We start from the raw sequence: 19,395 nt of genomic DNA, 5'->3' as shown, positions 1-19,395 counted from the left end.
TTTATCGTTTAAAATTTTAGTAAAAAATTATATATAAAAAACTAATTGGTATTTGGAGTGTTGAAAACAATTAAGAAAATAATTTTTATATTTTACATATATTTAACATGAAACAAATAAATATACTTTTTATTTTTATTAAATTTGTATATAATATTTACTAAAATTTTTCTTTGTCATTTTCCTTTTTTTTCGTAGCCGTACCCCACCATAACAACATACATTGGTTTCTCTTTAAAACGTGTGTGGACTTGTGTGATACATGGGCATGGGCTGCACCAGTTGATCAAACCTAAGACAAGACAGACAAATCCCACCGTCACCTGCCTTGGGCTTATCCACCTTCGTCCAACCTATTTTGATGTCCTTGATACTTAGACTGAATAATTTATTTGATTTTTAATTATAATTTGAATAATTTTGATATTTAAATAAATTTAAAATTATTTAATTTATAATTAAAAAAATATTTTATTTGTTATTTAAAAGGATTATTTACATAATTATTTATGTGATAAATTTATTTGTATATGTTATTATATAATATATATATTAGATTATAAAAAATAATTATCTTATAAAATAAGATATAAATACAATAATTATTAATATTTTAATCAAAACAAACACATATTTATCCTCATTTGCTACTTTAATATTACAATATTTGTATTTTTTGAAAAAAAAAAAAATAGATGTTAGTAACGAATTTTGTTCCAATTTCTAGAGTTAGGGCAAAAAATAACATAAAAAAAATTGCTTCCACCAACATAGATTTCATCATTGATAAATGAAAAAGGTGCTTCACCAATGCTTCCTTCAATTCTTTTTTAGAATTTAATTCCTGAGTATTTTTGTTTCTTTGACTTATGCTTATTAATTTGGAGTTTTCAATTGAAACTCAATAGTTTATAACCATTACTAGATAAGGCATTGCTTTGAGTGAGATTGTAATTGATCACCACGTAATTAAACAGATAGATTGAACGAATGGAGGGCGGTATAACCCAGGTTTAATAGAGGCGAAAACATGCTGAATTGGTTAGTGTATGCGCGGAAAACATGGATGTGGGAGGGGGAAAAGGGGATAATTTCCAGGGAGTAAATGTTGAGTCTAATAAGGTTGGTGATCATAATTGGAATTTAACTGAAAATTCGACGGAAATAGAGGTAGTTGTTAATCAGGATGATGATGGAGGTGCAGGAGGTAAGCCATGTGTGGGAATGGAATTTGAGTGAGGATGCAGGCAGGACATTTTATGATGGATATGCTAGGCGGGTGGGGTTTAGCATCCATGTTGGTCAGTTTACACGTACAAAGCCTGATGGGCCAATTGTAACGTGGGACTTTGCTTGTTCAAGGGAGGTTTTTAAGTGGAAAATGTTGAAAGTTGTAACGCCATGTTTAGGATAGAGAGAAAGGATGGAGGAAAGTGGATCACAACAAAGTTTGTGGAGGATCATAATCATTCTATGATTACTCCTAGTTAGGTTCATTACCTCAGACCTTGTAGGCATTTTGCTGGAGCCACTAAGAAGGTTCCTGAAACATTGGATGCCACTACTGATGATTATATTACACTGGATGGAAATCATGTTTCTTATGAAGCAACTAGGGTGGGGAATTCTGTTGAACCTAATCTCCTTGTAAGGAATATGGGGCATATAGGCTATGTCAGACCTTCTAGCCAAAGGAGAACACTGGGGAGAGATGCTCAAAATCTCCTGAACTATTTCAAGAAGATGCAGGCTGAAAACCCTGGCTTTTATTATGCAATACGGCTTGATGATGATAACCGTATGACTAATGTTTTCTGGGCTGATGCAACATCAAGGACAGCTTATAATTACTTTGGATATGCTGTTACTTTTGACACAATGTATCGACCAAATCAGTATCAGATACCATTTGCTTCTTTCACAGGCATAAATCATCATGGCCAGATGGTGTTGTTTGGTTGTACATTACTTCTAGATGAGTCTGAGTCTTCCTTTACTTGGCTATTCAGGACATGGTTATCTGCAATGAATGATCAACCTCCTGCTTCCATTACCACAGACCAAGATAGAGCAATAAAAGCAGCAGTTTCACAGGTATTTCCAGAAACTCGCCACTGCATTTGCAAGTGGCACATCTTGAGGGAAGGACAAGAAAGGTTGGCAAATATCTACCTTGCTCATCCTTCCTTCTATGGTGAGCTCTATAGCTGCAAAAACTTTTCTGAGACAATTGAGGATTTTGAATCATCATGTAGCACTCTCCTTGATGAATATGATCTCCATAAGAATGAGTGTCTTCGGGCAGTAGATAATGCTCGTAAACAATGGGCTTCAGTTTTTTTTCGTGGTACTTTCTTTGGTACTCTTTCTTTAAACCAAGGGGTTAGCTCCTTTTTTGATGGGTATGTAAATCAGCAGACAACCATACCAGTTTTCTTTAAGCAGTATGAAAGGGCTCTAGAACATTCTCTAGAGAAGGAAATAGAAGCAGACTATTTTACAATCTGCACCACACCCATGCTGAAGACACCATCGCCTATGGAACAGCAGGCTGCAAACCTCTACACGAAGAAAGTTTTCTCAAAGTTTCGGGGGGAACTAGTTGGAACTTTTGTGTATACTGCAAACAAGATTGAGGGTGATGGCATAGTAAGTAAATATGGGGTTTCAAAGTATGAACATGATCATAAGGCATACTTCGTCACGTTTGTCATATTATATACTTCCATAAATCTATAGCTAGACTTAATAAATGGATTGAGTTATTACCAATCTTTTTTACTAGATGTGATTAATCACCTAAAAAATTTATCATTTTAAGGAGCTCCTAAGCTTAACTAAAGATCTCTAAAAGAATAGATTCGGATCTACTAATTATAATAGGATTCGGAGGTTTGGTTACATGTAGGGAACATTATAGCATTCTCACATGCCCATCCGAAAGATGTTACCATTTTATTTTAAATTTATCTTATGGTCTTTATTCTAATGGTTTTAAAATTTAATGTTCAAATATTGAAAATAATTATTAAGATTCTCTATCAATCTGATGAAATTCTTAAAAATATTTTTTCACCTAAAGAGCATTCAAGGATTTTATTTGTTTCCTTGAAAAGGCTTCGTTATCGAAAAATCATTTAATTTGATTTGTTTTTTTTATCCTTTTAAGAAGCTCCTAAGCTTAACTATGGATCCCTAAAAAAATAGATTCGGGTCTACTAATCAGAATAGGGTTCGAAAGTTTGGTTACATGTAGGAAAGATTATAGCATCCTCACATGCCCATCCGAAAGATGTTACCATTTTATTTTAAATTTATCTTATGGTCTTAATTCTAATGGTTTTAAAATTTAATGTTCAAATATTAAAAATAATTCTTAAGATTCTCTATCAATTTGGTGAAACTTTTAAAAATATTTTTTCACCTAAAGAGCATTCAAGGATTCTATTTGTTTCCTTGAAAAGGCTTCGTTATCGGAAAATCATTTAATTTGATTTGTTTTTTTATTCTTTTAAGAAGCTCCTAAGCTTAACTATGGATCCCTAAAAAAATAGATTCGGGCTACTAATCAGAATATGGTTCGAAAGTTTGGTTACATGTAGGAAAAATTATAGCATCTTCATATGCCCATCCGAAAGATGTTACCATTTTATTTTAAATTTATCTTATGGTCTTGATTCTAATGGTTTTAAAATTTAATGTTCAAATATTGAAAATAATTATTGCGATTCTTTATCAATCTTAAGAAGCTTTTAAAAATATTTTTTCACCTAAAGAGCATTCAATGATTCTATTTGTTTCCTTGAAAAGGCTTCATTATCGAAAAATCATTTAATTTGATTTATTTTTTTATTTGAAAATATATTTAATTATTCCATCATTTGAGCTAAATTAAAAATATTTTCTCTTTTGAATTTTTAAACTTCCTACCATTGGGCTTATTTAGAAAATCTCTTTATTTATTTATTTTATTTGTTTTTGGATTTCTAAATTTTTTATCATTTGGATCAATTTAAAAATATTTTATTTTTCAAAATTTTTAAAATTTTCACCATTTGGACTTTTTAAAAAAAAATTTTTTCTTTTTTTTGTTTTCAAAAAAAAAATAATATGAAAATTATTTTTTTATTAAAATTTCATTTAAATTATTCTACCATTTGTGACAAATTTAAAGAAATTTCTCAAGTAGAGATTTCTTAAGAATTTACCATTTGAAATTTTTAGGATTCCATTTGTTTCCTTGAAGAGACTTCGTTATCGAAAAATCGTTTAATTTGATTTGTTTTTTTTATTTGAAAATATATTTAATTATTTCACCATTTGAGCCGAATTAGAAATGTTTTCTCTTTTGAATTTCTAAACTTCCTACCATTGGGCTTATTTAGAAATTCTCTTTATTTATTTATTTTATTTATTTTTAAATTTCTAAATTTTTTATCATTTGGGTCAATTTAAAAATATTTTATTTTTCAAAATTTTTAAATTTTTCACCATTTGGATTTATTTAAAAATTTTTTTCTTTTTTTTTGTTTTTAAAAAGAAAATAATAGGACAATTATTTTTTTTATTAAAATTTCATTTAAATTCTTCCACCATTTATGACAAATTTAAAAAAATTTCTCACGTAGAGATTTCTTAAGAATTTACCATTTGAAATTTTTAAGATTCTTATCCTTGGATAATTGTCAAACATTTTCAATCAAAAAAATTTTTTTTTAATTTTTTTGTTTGAAAATAAATTATTGTTATTGAAATTTTATCTAAATTATTCCACAATTTAGGATAAATTTAGATAAAATTTTTCATCTAGGAATTTTATAGAAATTTATCATTTAAAATTTTTATGAATTTTATCATTGGATAATTTATACTTATTCTCAAAAAATATTTTATATTTTTATTCTTTTTCTAAATTTAATCATGCAAAAATACTAAAAAAACAAACACATAAATAAAAATAAATAAAATAAAAAAATACCAAAAACATGAAACGGCTCGGTTAGAGGATTCATCGCGGCTCGGCTCCAAACATAAAAAATAGCTTGGGAGACGCGACTTAGCAGCTCGGTTTACAGCTTGGCTTGGCTGAAGCCAAAGGCAGAGACACGAGTTAAAGTGGGTTAAGTGCTTGGGTCAAGTTGTCCAGTGGTAAAACAAGCGAATCTTGGGTCTTCTTAATGAGGTCATTTTGGTGATGCTATAAAAGCCCAAATTTTAGCCTTTTCCCTCAGATTTCTCTTTTCCTTCTCTCTCTTCACTATTCTTTTCTCTTTCTCTCTCTAAAATCCCCTTAAAAACACCGATTGAATTTCATCGAATTCTGAAAAATTTTATTGGAATTTGAGTTATTTGTCGAAAGTTCACTGAAAAGTTCATTGATTTCTAAAAAGCAGCTATCGAAAACTGAGAAGTTTGTCAGAATCTGAGAATGTAGCTAGAAACTCATCAAAAAATTAAACCAGCACAGAAAAATTCACCAGAATCTGACAATTTTTCAAAACATTTCTAGAAAAAAAGCCAAAAAATTTTCAAAAAATTCCTAAAAATTTTAGGATTGCCGTTAGCTCTTCTAAACACCTTTTTTCCTACTGCTTGCTGTGTATTTCCTCTCTGATGTAAGCCTGTATTTATAGGATCAGATAACTCTAAACTACAAGGAATTTTGATCCCTTTTAAATTCAATCTCTAATTCTGAATTTATCACACCCCAGAAAAACAGCCATAAGCAAATCTAACCACCCTAGAATTTTTCTAATTTTTTGTTTTTATTATTTTTTAATTATCACTTTTTAAAAAATAAACACCCGAGACAAATCGAGGTGTCTACAACGCTTATTGTTTTTGAGATGAAAGCAAGTTGTACCTGTCTGATGTTTGAATATTCTGGTCTTCTATGTAGACATATATTGACAGTCTTCACTGTGACAAATGTTCTTACCCTCCCATCCCATTACATATTAAAGTGGTGAACCAGGAGTGCCAAATCTTGGGTTGGATTGGATGAGCAACATGCTGATCGTCAAGGTATTGAGACTCTAACCACCCGTTTCAATAACCTATGTCAGGAAGCCTTCAAATTAGCAGAAGAAGGGGCAGTTGCCCCAGAGACATATAATGCAGCAATCATTGGTCTTAGAGAGGCTGGGGAAAAGATTGCTCTTGTAAAGAAGAATGTAGCTAAAGTCACACCGCCTAGCTCTCATACTAGTGGAAATAATCATGAAGATGGTAGCAAAAAAACTACTTCTCCAGTCTCTGAAATGGTCCCATCTTTGTGGCCATGGCAAAATGCAGCACCAACTCGCTTTAATCTTAATGATGTTGGGGCTCCACTTGCTGACTTGAATCAACCTCGCATGATCCCTCTATCTATTCATCATGATAGTGGTCACCCTGATAACACAGTATGTGTGGAAGAAGTTTATATCTATTTTACTCATATAATCTTTATATGTATGTCACCAACTTAGACACAAATATTTGTCTTGGATTATTGTTTTATGCAGCATTAACTGACCTTTTGTTAGTGAGAATATGTGAGAATTCTATTTCTCTTGGATGCAGGTGGTTCTCACTTGTTTTAAGTCCATGACTTGGGTTATAGAAAATAACAATGCAATGGAAGCTGGTAAAGTAGCTGTCATAAACTTGAAGGTATGTTGGCATGTACTCCTATCTTCATAATGATTTTTCTCAATTTAACTATTTTGTTTGCATTGCTTTTTTTTTGTCTTTGTAAATTCAAGATTCAGTTAACCTATCACATGTTAGATACTTTGCCAGCTGGTATTAAGTAACAACTAACAGCTTATTTCTCGTTAATCTAATGTGCAAAATCGTTCTATACTTATCATTGTGCTTCAAATGACTATTAACCTTGTTGAATTCACAATCATGTTTCAAATTGTCAAAGCATGCATCATTGTAGCATGACTTGTGCTATAATTTTCTTTCATCTCTGTTGCAGCTGCATGAATATGGCAAGAATCCTTCAGGAGAGAAAGAAGTGCAGTTTAGGCCGACAAGTCTTACTCTGGAGCCTATGTAGCGATCAATGGCTCACATCAGTCAGCGGCTCTCAACACCAGTTAATAGAGTTGCTGTCATAAATTTAAAGGTTTGAAATGTTGAACTTATAGCCTAGCATGTTTTCTTCTGAAATTTATTATCATTTAGAAAAAAAAAATGTAAAGGATTTGGTTGTTTGGGATGATTTTTTATTTGTATGAATTACTGTAGTGTTTTAGCATAATGATATTAGATGCTATATTGTATGTCTGGAATCTTTTCAGCTAAGCTGACCTGTTTTTTAAGAACGTATCATATTTAACGAGTGTAACCATGCTATTTGGTTTTCCATCAGATTATGGAGAGCATAGTGTGCCGAAATTTAAAATAGTGAAAAATGTGTTTATTGTAAGTCTAGTTGGCTAAATGAGCAGAATCTCAGAAACACACTTGTTTGTTAAGTTTTGGTGTCAAAGGGATTTTAGTCATTTTGGTTTTGCTGGAATAGGTCAAAGTCCTGGTAAATTTGGTCTCAATGGTCTAGTAAGTCATTAATGTTTCATATCCCTTCTTGTTGATTGCTGAATTTTCTTTGGCCTCTCTTTCTCACAAAGCACCTTACTATAAGATGCTTTTGATTAGATTCTTGTTATTGCTTGTTTGTTATGATATGATAAATTTAGGAGTATCATCTTTCTTTTCTTGTTCACTATTGCTTAGAATTGAAGAGTAAGATTTGTGCTTCTTTTAGTTGCTTTAAGTTTTGTATGTTTGCATGCAAGTCTACATTGATTTTTTTGACTTATTGCTTGTTTGTTTCCATTTCTTAGCTCCAAGATACAAAGACAACTTCTGGGGAAACAGAAGTAAAATTTCAAGTGTCAAAAGATACTTTGGGTTCTATGTTGAGATTGATGGCCTATATTCGTGAGTGACTTTGACAATTGTAAGCATTCGATCCGTGATTCAATTTTATTCTTAATGGAACCGTAATTCAACAAATTACCAGACTGTAAGCAGACACCTTCCTACTCAGAAGCAGGCAAACAGATGAATTTCTTAATGGTGAATCAATGTTAAAAGGATTTCTTTGTTTGGACTGGATGAAGTTCCATAGAGGTTGTTATGGCCATGGAATAAGAAACATTAATATTTTCAATTTTATAATTTCAATACTAGCAATTTAGGACTTGAATTTATAAAATTTGGCTATTTTTATACACCACAGAATTTTAAGGCTTTCAATTTCTGTGCTGTAGGTTATTGTGTTAATTTTACATTTTTCTGAATGAGCCTTAGTAATGTTTCATTGGGTCTTGTGTTGGGTTTAGATAAATTATTAGGGCTTTTACGTGGTCTTTGGTTTATATTAGCTAAGTCTTTTTCCTAATTCTAATGGTTTTAGCTTTTAAGAGTCCTAGGCTAATTATGACATGTTATTTCTCTGTTTACTTATGTCCTTTTGTAGCGCTAGAATTTATAATTTTTCTTTTTGCATTTAAGGTTTGAGTTATTGACAGTTCTTGGAGAATTTTTTGATAAGTGTACCAAACCTCGATGAAAGTTCGAGTCTGTTACCATGATTCTAGAATAAAAAAGAGAAGGGATGGTTGGAGATCTTTGATCTTATACGAAACTCATGGGTGATAGATTTGGTAGTGTGCCTATGTTTATGTTCGACTATGGAATTTAAGGATTTTAAGAATTGTAGCTATCATAGGAATTAGGTTAAAGTTTTTGTATCAGTGAGGCTTTTTGTATGGTCCCAACAGAAGGTTAGAATTGAGGGGAAAGATTTTGTGGAAATTGTGGGCAGCAGAATTGGAGAAAGCAAGTTCAAGGGCCTATTGTGCTGTGAACACCTGAGAGTACTGCTGAGAGAGAGGGAAAATTTGTTGGGAGCATATCACTTACAATCATTGTAGTACAATTAGCCGATCACAATTCAAAAATGTGTGGGAAATATTTTATATGAAATCCACACTTATAAGTGGTGAACTCCTACCTAATTCTTTATTGTGATTGGACAATTGTAGGATTGTAGTAAAAAGAATTGCAGATGAAATGCTCCCATATTTACGAAGGTGCAAGAGTACTCACAAACCTATCAGGACTAAGATTCATAATGGGAAACTGACTAGTAACTTGGGCCTCATGAAAATAATCTGAACTCCTAGGGATTCTTGGAGCAGTCTAAACACAGTAACATAGATACATGACAGTTCTGCCTTATTCATTAAAATTGCTGGAAAAATTAAGATAAAATGCAAAATTGCTGATTCCGAAATTAGGAACATGAATAACAAAGTTTCTTCTTCCATGTCTAAGATAACTTGCTTTTGTATTCTTGGCACCCAATTTGAATCTGTTGAAAGATGGTGAAAATTCAAATGGTGCCTTAATTTGCACAAATGTCATCCCTATTTTTAATGAAAGAAAATCACATGAGAGCAAAGCGTCATGCTTGGAACCTTGGGATATTCTTCTAATGGTGCAGTTTTTAAAATATGGTAGTAAATGAAACCAAGTTAATTCCAATATGTCCTGTGGTGTTTGCTTTTATTTTGACATGATTTTCGATCTATTGTGCTCTTTTTTGCTGTTGTTTGTTATAAATCATCATCTGTTGGCATAGTTTGGAAGGAGCACAGAGACCAGTTACTTTGTTGTTCAACTGAACAATGAACTAGCTAGCATGGTATATATCTGAAATTTGCCCACCACTGGAGTTCGAACCTGATAATATAACCGTAACGTCTGCTTGAGGGCTGGGACAAGCTTGTATAGTTAATCAAGAAAACTTAAAGAGTTACTGAATAGGTAGCCAAGACAAATAGTTCTGGTTGCAACGGCTTAGACTTTATTTATTTATTTATTTTTGACGTTGTGAAATTCGGAATTAATTACTAGCCGGTGAAGAATATGAGAGGGAAAGAGGGACAGAGTAATGAATAAAGATAAACCATAGGAGAAACAGGAAAAATCATAGTTGAACGCCACTTGTCATCTATTTATGTTGGTCTTAGATTATTATTCGAATGGTCCTTAAAAGGATTAAATATTGTTTTACTTTGTGATGGTATGCTTCAGTCCGGTGATGCTCTTCATGAAGATGATTAAGCTCCATTGCTGGGCTCATAGTCGTATCAGAGCTTTGGACATGTAGTGCTTGCTGCACTTCAGTCACTGGCGGTGTTCGGCATTTAGTCCATTTACAGTAGCAGTATACTATGTTAATGTTGGACGGAATCTGATTAGTTTTAAGTCAGGTGCGATAATCTTTTTGACACCAACCACATTTGGTTTAGTCTTTAGGTATTTTCATTCTTAACTTTTAGTTACATTGGTTCTGTGTAGTTATTTGTTGGAAACTCATTTGTAAATTTAAGTTGTGAATGAACACTGGTTATTTAGGGTTCATTTGGATTCCATCACACTGCCGGTGCGATAGAATCCAAGCTATTTTCGTCCTTAATTGCACTGTAAGGTGCATTTGGGTAGCACCCCAGCAATGCAGTTGCAGACAAAAAATCTCACTATCAACTGGAGAGAGAAAGGTCCAGTGATTCCAATGAATCACCGGATCTTAAGGCAGCTAACAATCGACTATCTTTAGTCGGGCAATCGAATGCTATATCTAATCTCACCGATATCAACACCTTTGCATCCAAATACATATTTATACTATGAGTATTTCAGTTCAGTTCTGAGGTTGATCTAATTTTGTAGAATACTCTTGTTGTTGATCTGCTCTCAACTTCTTTAGTTTTCCATTTCTTTCCTGGTTGCAATGGCCAAAGTTGAATAACCATTGACCATTTCACTTCCTCTTAATGTGGAGTGTTGCTATTTGTACCGCAATAATTGCTCAACATATCTCTTTACTTGTAACATCTAATTTTTTACTCAACATATCTCCCATCCAAAACACAAATTTATCAAAAAAAAACTCAAACATCTCCTCTCTCCTTCACTCACACCGTATCTCCTCTCTCTCTTTTGAATAAAAAATCTTAAAAGATTTTAAGTCCAATCAAGCCAAGTTAGAAAACATAAAAGCAAAGGTAAATAGTTTGTTCTTTTTATTTTTTTTGTTTCATTTAATGTTTGATTTCGTAAGATTTAATGTTGAAAATTTTTTAGTGCGATTCAAAACTTCTTCTAAAAATAAATTTTCGAAAATCTTTAAAAATTTTACAAAATTTATTTCTGAAAGTTTTTAGAAGTTTTATATATTTATTTGTGAAAGAAAAAAAATAATCAATTAATGGATATTTAAGTAATTTTATTAAAAATTAAATTTGTAATATAATTTTTTAGGCGTCTTGAGAAGAAGCGAATGCAAATAATCCATCTTTTTAATGTATAATCTAATGGGCCTTATTTTATTCTTTTCTCCTTGTTAAGATACTATTTATAATAAGCTAAAATAAAAAAATAAAAAATAAATATTAAACTTTATCACTTTTTTAAATAAGCTTTTATAATTTTATTATATTAAAATAATTTTTTAATTTATATCTAAATAAATTATTAACTTTTTTATTTGTGTTTAAATAAATCTTTAATTTTTAATTTATATTTAAATAAAATTTTAAAATAAATCAATCTTTTATATGAAATAAAAACCTTATTTGAATACAAATAAAAAAAATAATAGTTTATTTAAGTGTAATAAAAATATAAAGATTTATTTAAGAAAAGTTGAATGGTTTATAGGTTTTATGAGTATTTTAACTTCTATAATTATTTTGTTGTATTTAATTCAAAAATTAATTAATGGTTAATGTAGTAGTAATTATCTACGCATTATGTGAATAAATATTTTTACAATACAAACAAGATATTTTAATTTTTATTTAGATCTAACTTAATTTTTGATGCGCTTAAAATTTTTTTTTTTGAAATATCTTTTATAAGAATCGGATTTTGATTTATGAGTTAGAGTTAGATGAAAAAAAAAAAACTTAATATAATATTAGTAATTAACAAAGTCTTTAGATAAAATTTTTCTTAAAGTAATATTTTAATAATTATGAATATTAAAATTTATAATTGTACATGTAGGAGACCATGTTTGCCAATATGAAAAAAATAGAGCGTGTAACACACGGACCAATCAAGAAGCATTAAAGTAATATTAAAGCGTCACTTTTTACTTCTCTTGAATAGTTATTAAACAAAAGGTCATTATTTAGAGACTGACAACTGACAAGTAATAACAAGAAAACAAACAAATCTTTGGAAAAGCGCTTTGAAAAGTAGGGATGTCAATTATTTTTTAGATATCTGATTTTGAACTTCGTTAAATTTTTAATTATTTAAAATTTATAAATATTCAATAATTTTTTAATTTTATAATTATCCGAACTTTATCCAATTAAACTTGACAATATTTGTTTATTACTCAACACGTGTAGCTATCTTATGATTAAGTCAACAAATTAAATTAAAAATTTTTTTTGGATAAATAAAAAAACTCTTCACGTTGACAGTGTATAATAATAAAATACTTAAAAATAATAATGAGTGAGGTATTATGCAATTTATTAATATTTATGATTATTTTTTATTTTATTTATTAATAAAATACCATAAATGTTATTGTATGATTAAAAACTTTGATACCATAAATAATTAAAAGTCTTAAATTGTATTTTTAACTATATTTTTAAATACATTTTTTAACCAAAACTTTTTTTAACAATAATAATAATGTTAAACCAAATTGGGCTTAACAAATGATATCTAAACATGAGATTCAAATCTAACACTATAAATTTTTTTATTCCAACATCCAATGTTTTATAAAAAAGTTAAATTAATTGTAATTAAATAAATAATAATTAATTAAACTTAATAAAAACAAAAAAAAATTCTTACAATGGTATATTTCATATTAACTAACTAAAATAAATTGTTAATGAGGTTTTGATTTAGTAGTAAAAAGGATGTTTTAGAATTTTAATATTTTAAATTCAAGATTTATTTTGTGTGGATTTGATTATTTAATTAAATAATAATTTATTATTATTATTTGAAATTCTTAAATTTAACTTTAAATTTTTATCTTATTATTTATGTGATTGAAAAAAACATTATATGCATAATCTTTATTAAACTTATAATTTTAAAACACCAATTCTAATAATATATTAACTGATTTAAAAAATAATTAATAAATTATAATTTATTAATTAATTATTCAATGATATAATAGTTTATTATATGAATAAAATATTTGATTATAAACATAATTTAAAAAATAATTAAAATAAATTTGTTAATTTTATATCTACACATTCTTATGATTATATATTTTTTAATATTTTAATTTATTACATCACTGTTCTCAACAATACTAAATAATTAAATATTTTAAATTAAATTTTAAATTATATTTTAAATTATATTTTTAAACGGATTTTTAATCAAAACTTTTTTTAACAATAATAACAATATTAAATTAAATCATATGTTTTTTTTTTATCCCGAACTCCAATGTCTTATAAAAAAAAATAGATTAATTGTAATAAAATAAATAATAACTAATTAAACTTAAGAATAATAAAAAAATCTCTCTTTCTTTTACTTCCTCCTTCTACTCCTTTATTTCCGCTCTTAATCGACATTTCTTTCTCTCAGGCTTTTAGCTTCCATTCTCTCTAATTTCCTTCCTTTTCTTTTTTTTTTCCCTTTTCTTTATCCTTTCTATTTTCTCCCTCACCAAACACAAAACCTCAAAAAAAAAAAAAAGGCTTTCCTTTTTGTAATCGCTTCTTTGTCAGATCTTGATGTTTTACTCTTTCTATTCTCGGATCCTTTTTCTTCTAGCTCAAAATTACGGTAATTAGAAAAGAAACTCTAATTTTGATCTAGGGTTTGCTCTTTTATTATTAGTATATGTTCTAGATCAAGGAATTTATTATAATTATAATTTTTTGGGTTGAATTTCGGGTTTTCCATTTTTGCTTTGTCTCAGCTCTCACTTCAGTCAGGAACCATAATTGAGCTCGTTCAAAGAATTTTTATTTTCGGGCAAATTTTGCATCTTCTTAAGGCAGGTAATTGAACTTTACTTTTTCTTAGATTTCTTTTAGTTTTTTTGTTTGTTGTGCTTATTTTATGAAATGGGTAGATTTGGACTTATTTAATTTAAATTTAGTTTTTTTTATGTAGTAATTGATACCGCAATTATTGCAGCTTATAATTTATTAAATGATGGATTATTGGAGTAATTTATGAGAGAACCTTAGTGCAATAAATGCAGTTTGGATTTTTCTTTTTATCTGAATTTATTTGTGTCATCATTTCTGGAAATGGGTCTCTTTAATTTTTGAAAATTATATGTTATCTGCTTTCCAAATTAGGTAAAAGGGTTTAATTCAACGTTGGAAGATTGGAATGCTTTTTCCATTTTTGGAATATAATTGGAATTTGATACCCGGTTTACATCTATGTTTGCTGGATTTCATATTCTGTGGATAGTTTTCTTTTCTATCGACTGATTTTAGTCTTTGTGTATGTGATGATTTTTTCTATGGTTTCCAAATTCATTATCTGTAGAATTGTGCTTCTATTATGCCAAGGACTTTTGTTCCCTTTTATAGAATTTAATATGCTTTTGCAATTCTTATTTAACATTTGAATAAAGAAATGTCGTGTTTGATCCACTTGTAGCTTGTTGTGATGTGCGAAGAGTGTGTATTGGGGGAAAAATGTACCCGTGGGAGTTGGAGTGCAAGTATGAACAAGTGAGGAAAAAGCGCCACCTTTTGTTCTTTTTTTTTGTTTTTTGTTATAATTTTGCACGTCTTCTATCTTTTCTCTGGTTTCAGGTTTTGAATGATTCTCACCTGTTGGTAGGGATTTGTGTGTGATTACAAAGAGATGAGTCACACAAAAAATCAGAGGGAAGATGGAATGCTCTCTAAGGATCAGACAGAATCGCCATTGATTGATGATGGTAACTGTGGAGGAGGTGCGGCTGGGGGGGTTGTTCTGAAGAAAGGACCATGGACGTCTGCTGAAGATGCAATGTTGATAGACTATGTGAAGAAGCATGGGGAAGGCAACTGGAATGCTGTTCAGAAGCACTCTGGATTATTTCGTTGTGGAAAAAGTTGCCGCTTACGTTGGGCAAATCACTTGAGGCCAAATTTGAAAAAAGGGGCATTTACTCAAGAAGAAGAACAGCTGATCATTGAACTCCATGCAAAGATGGGAAATAAATGGGCTCGGATGGCTGCATATGTAAGTGTGCAGTTCATTTACCATGAATCTAGTTATTCTCATGATTGGTTGAATAAGAAAAATTTATTATTGAACATAAAAGAAAGTTGAGAATTACATTAAAAAAGGAAGCTTTAAATTTGTGTTAAAGCAAAATATGTCCGTAGAATTGCACCCTGCCCTCTCTGTACGCTGAATTACTTTATTGCTGTCTTTGAACCCTCTCATTGTACAATAAATTTAGAGCATGTTACCTAAATATTATGAAGAATCCTGATAGTTCCACTTGGCTTTTTCATTCTAACTGAACTCCCCTTGCAGCGTGTGTCCATCATTATTCATAACAATGAACTAACCGAAGTTCTAAGATTTACTTATGTGCTCAGTGTGGAATTCTGAAGTCGTCTGATTTTGGTATCCACAGTTTCAGGAAGATCCAAATTGAGACAATAATTTTTAGTTTTTTAAGGAGTGAAAGTTTGTCAAGAGTTAATAAGGAGCCTTCATACATAGGAGCAATGTTATTCTTGGCCTGGTTGAAGTGGTGTCTCCCAGGATTATAAAAGTGCAGCTTCTATACTGTATTCTTCTTTCCCATCCCCCTTTCTTATCCCATTCTATTCCCAAAGCCAGAAGGAAAAGTAGTGAGAAAACTAAAATGCAAAATTTAGTTCTTGCCTTAAAAAGGATAATAAACCACATTAGTAGCATATTTTTCTTTATATCGTAAAATTTTGTGCCATTTGTTGAATAATAGGAATTTATGCCTTCCAGAATTCTATGATAGCTATTCCCACCTTGGAAATGCTAAGCATTTGTGCAAGGCATGATAAGTTTTCAGTTACAAGATTTTATACATCTGTCCTTTAGGTGTCTGAAATAATTTTCTCTATGCTCTGTTATTCTTTGCAGTTGCCTGGTCGTACAGATAATGAGATAAAAAATTATTGGAATACCCGGATTAAGAGACGGCAACGTGCTGGTTTGCCTCTGTATCCTCCTGAAGTGAGCTTGCAAGCACTGCAGGAGAGCCACAGTACCAGTGCAGTTAATGGAGGGGGTAAAGCACCTCATGATATCTTGCAGAACAACAGCTATGAGATACCTGATGTCATATTTGACAGTTTAAAGGCCAATCAAAATGTCCTGCCTTATGTCCCTGAACTTCCTGTTATGTCCGCTAGCAGCATGCTGATGAAAGGTCTAGGTTCTTCTCAATATTGTAGTTTCATGCGACCAACAATCCATTGCCAGAAGCATCTTCAAGAATCGCCAGCCTTTTTCCCGGGTTATACTGGTGCTGTTAAAGATGAATGCCCTTTGTTTGAGCAGTTTCAGGATGATATGTCCGACAAGGCTGCTCGATCCTTTCGGTGGTCTTTTTCAATTGAACCAGATCCTGCAATGGAGACCTCTCAGTCATTTGGTGTATTCCCAGGCAGCCATGCCCTTTCAAAAGGCAATTTCTCTGCTTCAGAGCCCGCGTTGGAGGCTGTGAAGTTGGAGCTCCCTTCACTCCAATATCCAGAAACTGAATTAGGTAACTGGGGCACATTATCTTGCCCACCTACTTTACTTGAGTCTGTCGATGTTTTTATTCAGTCACCACCACCAACCAGCAGAGTAGAGTCTGATAGTCTTTCACCCCGTAATAGTGGCCTGCTGGATGCTTTACTTCATGAGGCAAAAACTCTAAGCAGCGCAAAGAATCATGCATCTGATAAGAGTTCGAATTCATCAACTCCTGTTGATATTGCTGAAAGTTCTAATTTCAACATTTGTGAGACAGAATGGGAAAACCGTGGTGAACCTCTTTCTCCAATGGGTCATTCAGCAACTTCTCTGTTCAGTGAGTGTATCAGTGCAAGTGGCAGTTCATTGGATGAACGGCCACCTGCTGAAACCTTTACTGGTGAGTACCTATCTGATCTGGACTTGTTAAGGCTGAGACATGATTTATACTTCTCAAGCATTGTCAAAAAATGAAAATTATCTTCCACCTTATTAAAATTTGATCTTTCTCATCAAGTGTCAATGTTGACTTATATCCCTTAGATTCCTGTGATGTTTAAACTATTTGAGATTGACAGAATTTACAAAAGCTATTTCTTACCCCAGTTATTGAGTCATTTGTCAAAAATCTTAGCATAATAACATTATCAATGTTTTTTATTTTTACTTTCCACCATCTTTTATATCAGCGAGTTCATTTTATTTTCTCCAGATATTTTGTGGTTGAACTAATGTTCCAAGTCTCCTGGAAGTGAGAATTTACATGCTTAAATTTTTTTCAATTGTTTTTCTAGAGTTTAGTAACTTGAATTTGGGTTATTTTCAGAGTCCCATGTGAAATCAGAAGCAGCTGACCATGTTTTGACACCAGAGATACAAAAAGAGGCTCCCATTCGGTTGGATGGTAGGTGCCCTGATACTTTACTTGCTTCAAATTGGCTTGAGCAGGGTTCTGGTTATGATAAGGACCAAACAATCATGACTGATGCCATAGCAACCCTTCTTGGAGACGATTTAAGTAGCGATATGGCAGCTGGAACATCTATTTCAAGTCAAGCATGGGGTCTCGATTCTTGTGCATGGAATAACATACCTGCTGTCTGTCAAATGTCTGAACTCCCTTGATATCTGCTATCTCAATTGTATGAACTTCTATGGAGCTTTTTGTTTGTTTCACTCGTTCCATAATTTGTTTGATGTGGGTAGTCAGGTGAACCTGATGTACTGAAGATCATTTGGGGTGAGACTATAATATGTTATGGAGTCATGGATGTTTGGTTTGTTGTTTTTGATGCTTTTCTGTTGAAGTGTTGAATGTGTGCATGCTAATACGGAACTACGAGGTATACAAATGCGTTCATGCTGTTGTTATAATTTTAGAATAACCATGCACTTTTAGAATGGAACCCCCAGTCCAATGATTTTCTTTTTGGTATAAATGAGGCCATAACCTGGAGATAGGGAAAGAAGTTATAGGTGTTAGGATTTGAATTCTAGATCTGTAAGATGCCTCCATTTAAGGGTGATTATATGAACCAAGTGAGCTAAACTCCGGATTCTTAGTCCAATGACTTTCCTATTTGATTCATGTGTCTTAACTGATGCTGATTTGTGGTAGGGCTGTCAATGATATGACTGTTGGAGGAAACACGTTGTTAATTTTTAGCCATATCTCAAAACTTTCCCCTGTTTTCATTCATATACAATCATCTTTGATAGATTGGTTTTTGATTGACTTTTTTGCTCGGGGTCAATTTATATGAACTTAATGGTTTTTCTAACCCTTTGTGTGAGGGAAGTTTTTGGCAGATGTATAGATGTTTAGCTACTTGCTTTAAGATTCATTTGTTTTGCACTTCCACTTATTGTTTTTACGTTGAGGGCTGTAACGTGTGATTTCAAGACAGGTTTTAAAATACATTACTTTGACAACGTTAGTTTTGAAAGAACATGATTTTGATGATTAAAATTACTTTTTAAGTTGAAACGTCCGAGATTGCACTATTGTTCCCAATGAAGGTTTATATTGAAAATTAGACATGATAATTCATGTGTTTGTTTTGTGTAAAACATGTCTGAAACATAAAATTTGTTGTGTTATAATTCGTATTAATGTAAAAATATGAAACATATTTTTAGTTATTATTAAATTCATATATATATATTTGTAAAAGTTTTAAACTATTTTTTTTTTTTTTTATCATTTTATCCTTGACAATATTATAGTTTTAATTTTGAATTCAAACCGTTATATTACAGTTTTTCTTTTATTTATAGACTGCGGTCCCCTGTTTAAAATGAAAACGATATTATAGTTTAAGTAGATAATTGACATCAAAGGCAAGAAAAACAAATTAATATCACTACTTGAGAAGGTGTGTTGAAAATAAGTGTTAAACAAAACTAATAAAAATAAAACTTAGGGAAAAACAAAAAATTCCAAGAGCATTTGGTCCATGGAAATGGACCAAAAAAAGGTTGATCTTCTGTTTTCTGTTAACTTTGTGCAAGTGGAGATTTGTTTGACTTTGGGATTGTAACTTCCATGAGAAACAAACTGCAATATTTAGCATTGTGTTGTTTATAGTTCCGAATTCGATTCCTGTGAAGTATTTGATCATAATTATTTTTTTTTAAAAAATC

The 19,395-nt window shown here is 31.0% G+C and overlaps 1 protein-coding gene and 1 pseudogene across 5 annotated transcripts; both read left to right on the top strand.

The window, feature by feature from the left end:
• Positions 1-808: 808 nt before the first annotated feature.
• Positions 809-10,428, top strand: LOC111297762 (protein FAR1-RELATED SEQUENCE 3-like; annotated as a pseudogene). Its single transcript, XR_016326100.1, has 5 exons — positions 809-2,700; positions 5,820-6,404; positions 6,565-6,654; positions 6,968-7,117; positions 7,839-10,428. The product of XR_016326100.1 is annotated as a protein FAR1-RELATED SEQUENCE 3-like (transcript).
• A 3,199-nt stretch (positions 10,429-13,627) lies between these two features.
• Positions 13,628-18,027, top strand: LOC111297147 (transcription factor MYB33-like). Of its 4 annotated transcripts, XM_022891771.2 has the most exons (6): positions 13,628-13,854; positions 13,991-14,072; positions 14,689-14,762; positions 14,875-15,261; positions 16,153-17,152; positions 17,579-18,027. In XM_022891771.2, exons 3-6 carry the CDS (start codon positions 14,727-14,729, stop codon positions 17,875-17,877), a joined length of 1,722 nt encoding a protein of 573 aa, XP_022747506.2. In that variant the 5' UTR covers positions 13,628-13,854; positions 13,991-14,072; positions 14,689-14,726; the 3' UTR covers positions 17,878-18,027. The 4 variants fall into 4 exon arrangements, with proteins under 4 accessions (XP_022747506.2, XP_089597318.1, XP_089597317.1 ...); XM_089741192.1 differs by lacking the exon at positions 14,689-14,762 and having other exon boundaries at positions 14,847-15,261; XM_089741191.1 differs by lacking the exons at positions 13,628-13,854; positions 13,991-14,072 and having other exon boundaries at positions 14,422-14,762.
• The last annotated feature ends 1,368 nt before the right edge of the window (positions 18,028-19,395 follow it).

This window comes from Durio zibethinus, chromosome 12 (genome assembly GCF_047325235.1).
Source record: "Durio zibethinus cultivar Kanyao isolate XHJ-2024 chromosome 12, ASM4732523v1, whole genome shotgun sequence".
Lineage (NCBI taxonomy): Eukaryota > Viridiplantae > Streptophyta > Magnoliopsida > Malvales > Malvaceae > Durio > Durio zibethinus.
The sequence above is the reverse complement of the archived record's forward strand: the minus strand, read 5'-3'. Positions and strand labels throughout refer to the sequence as shown.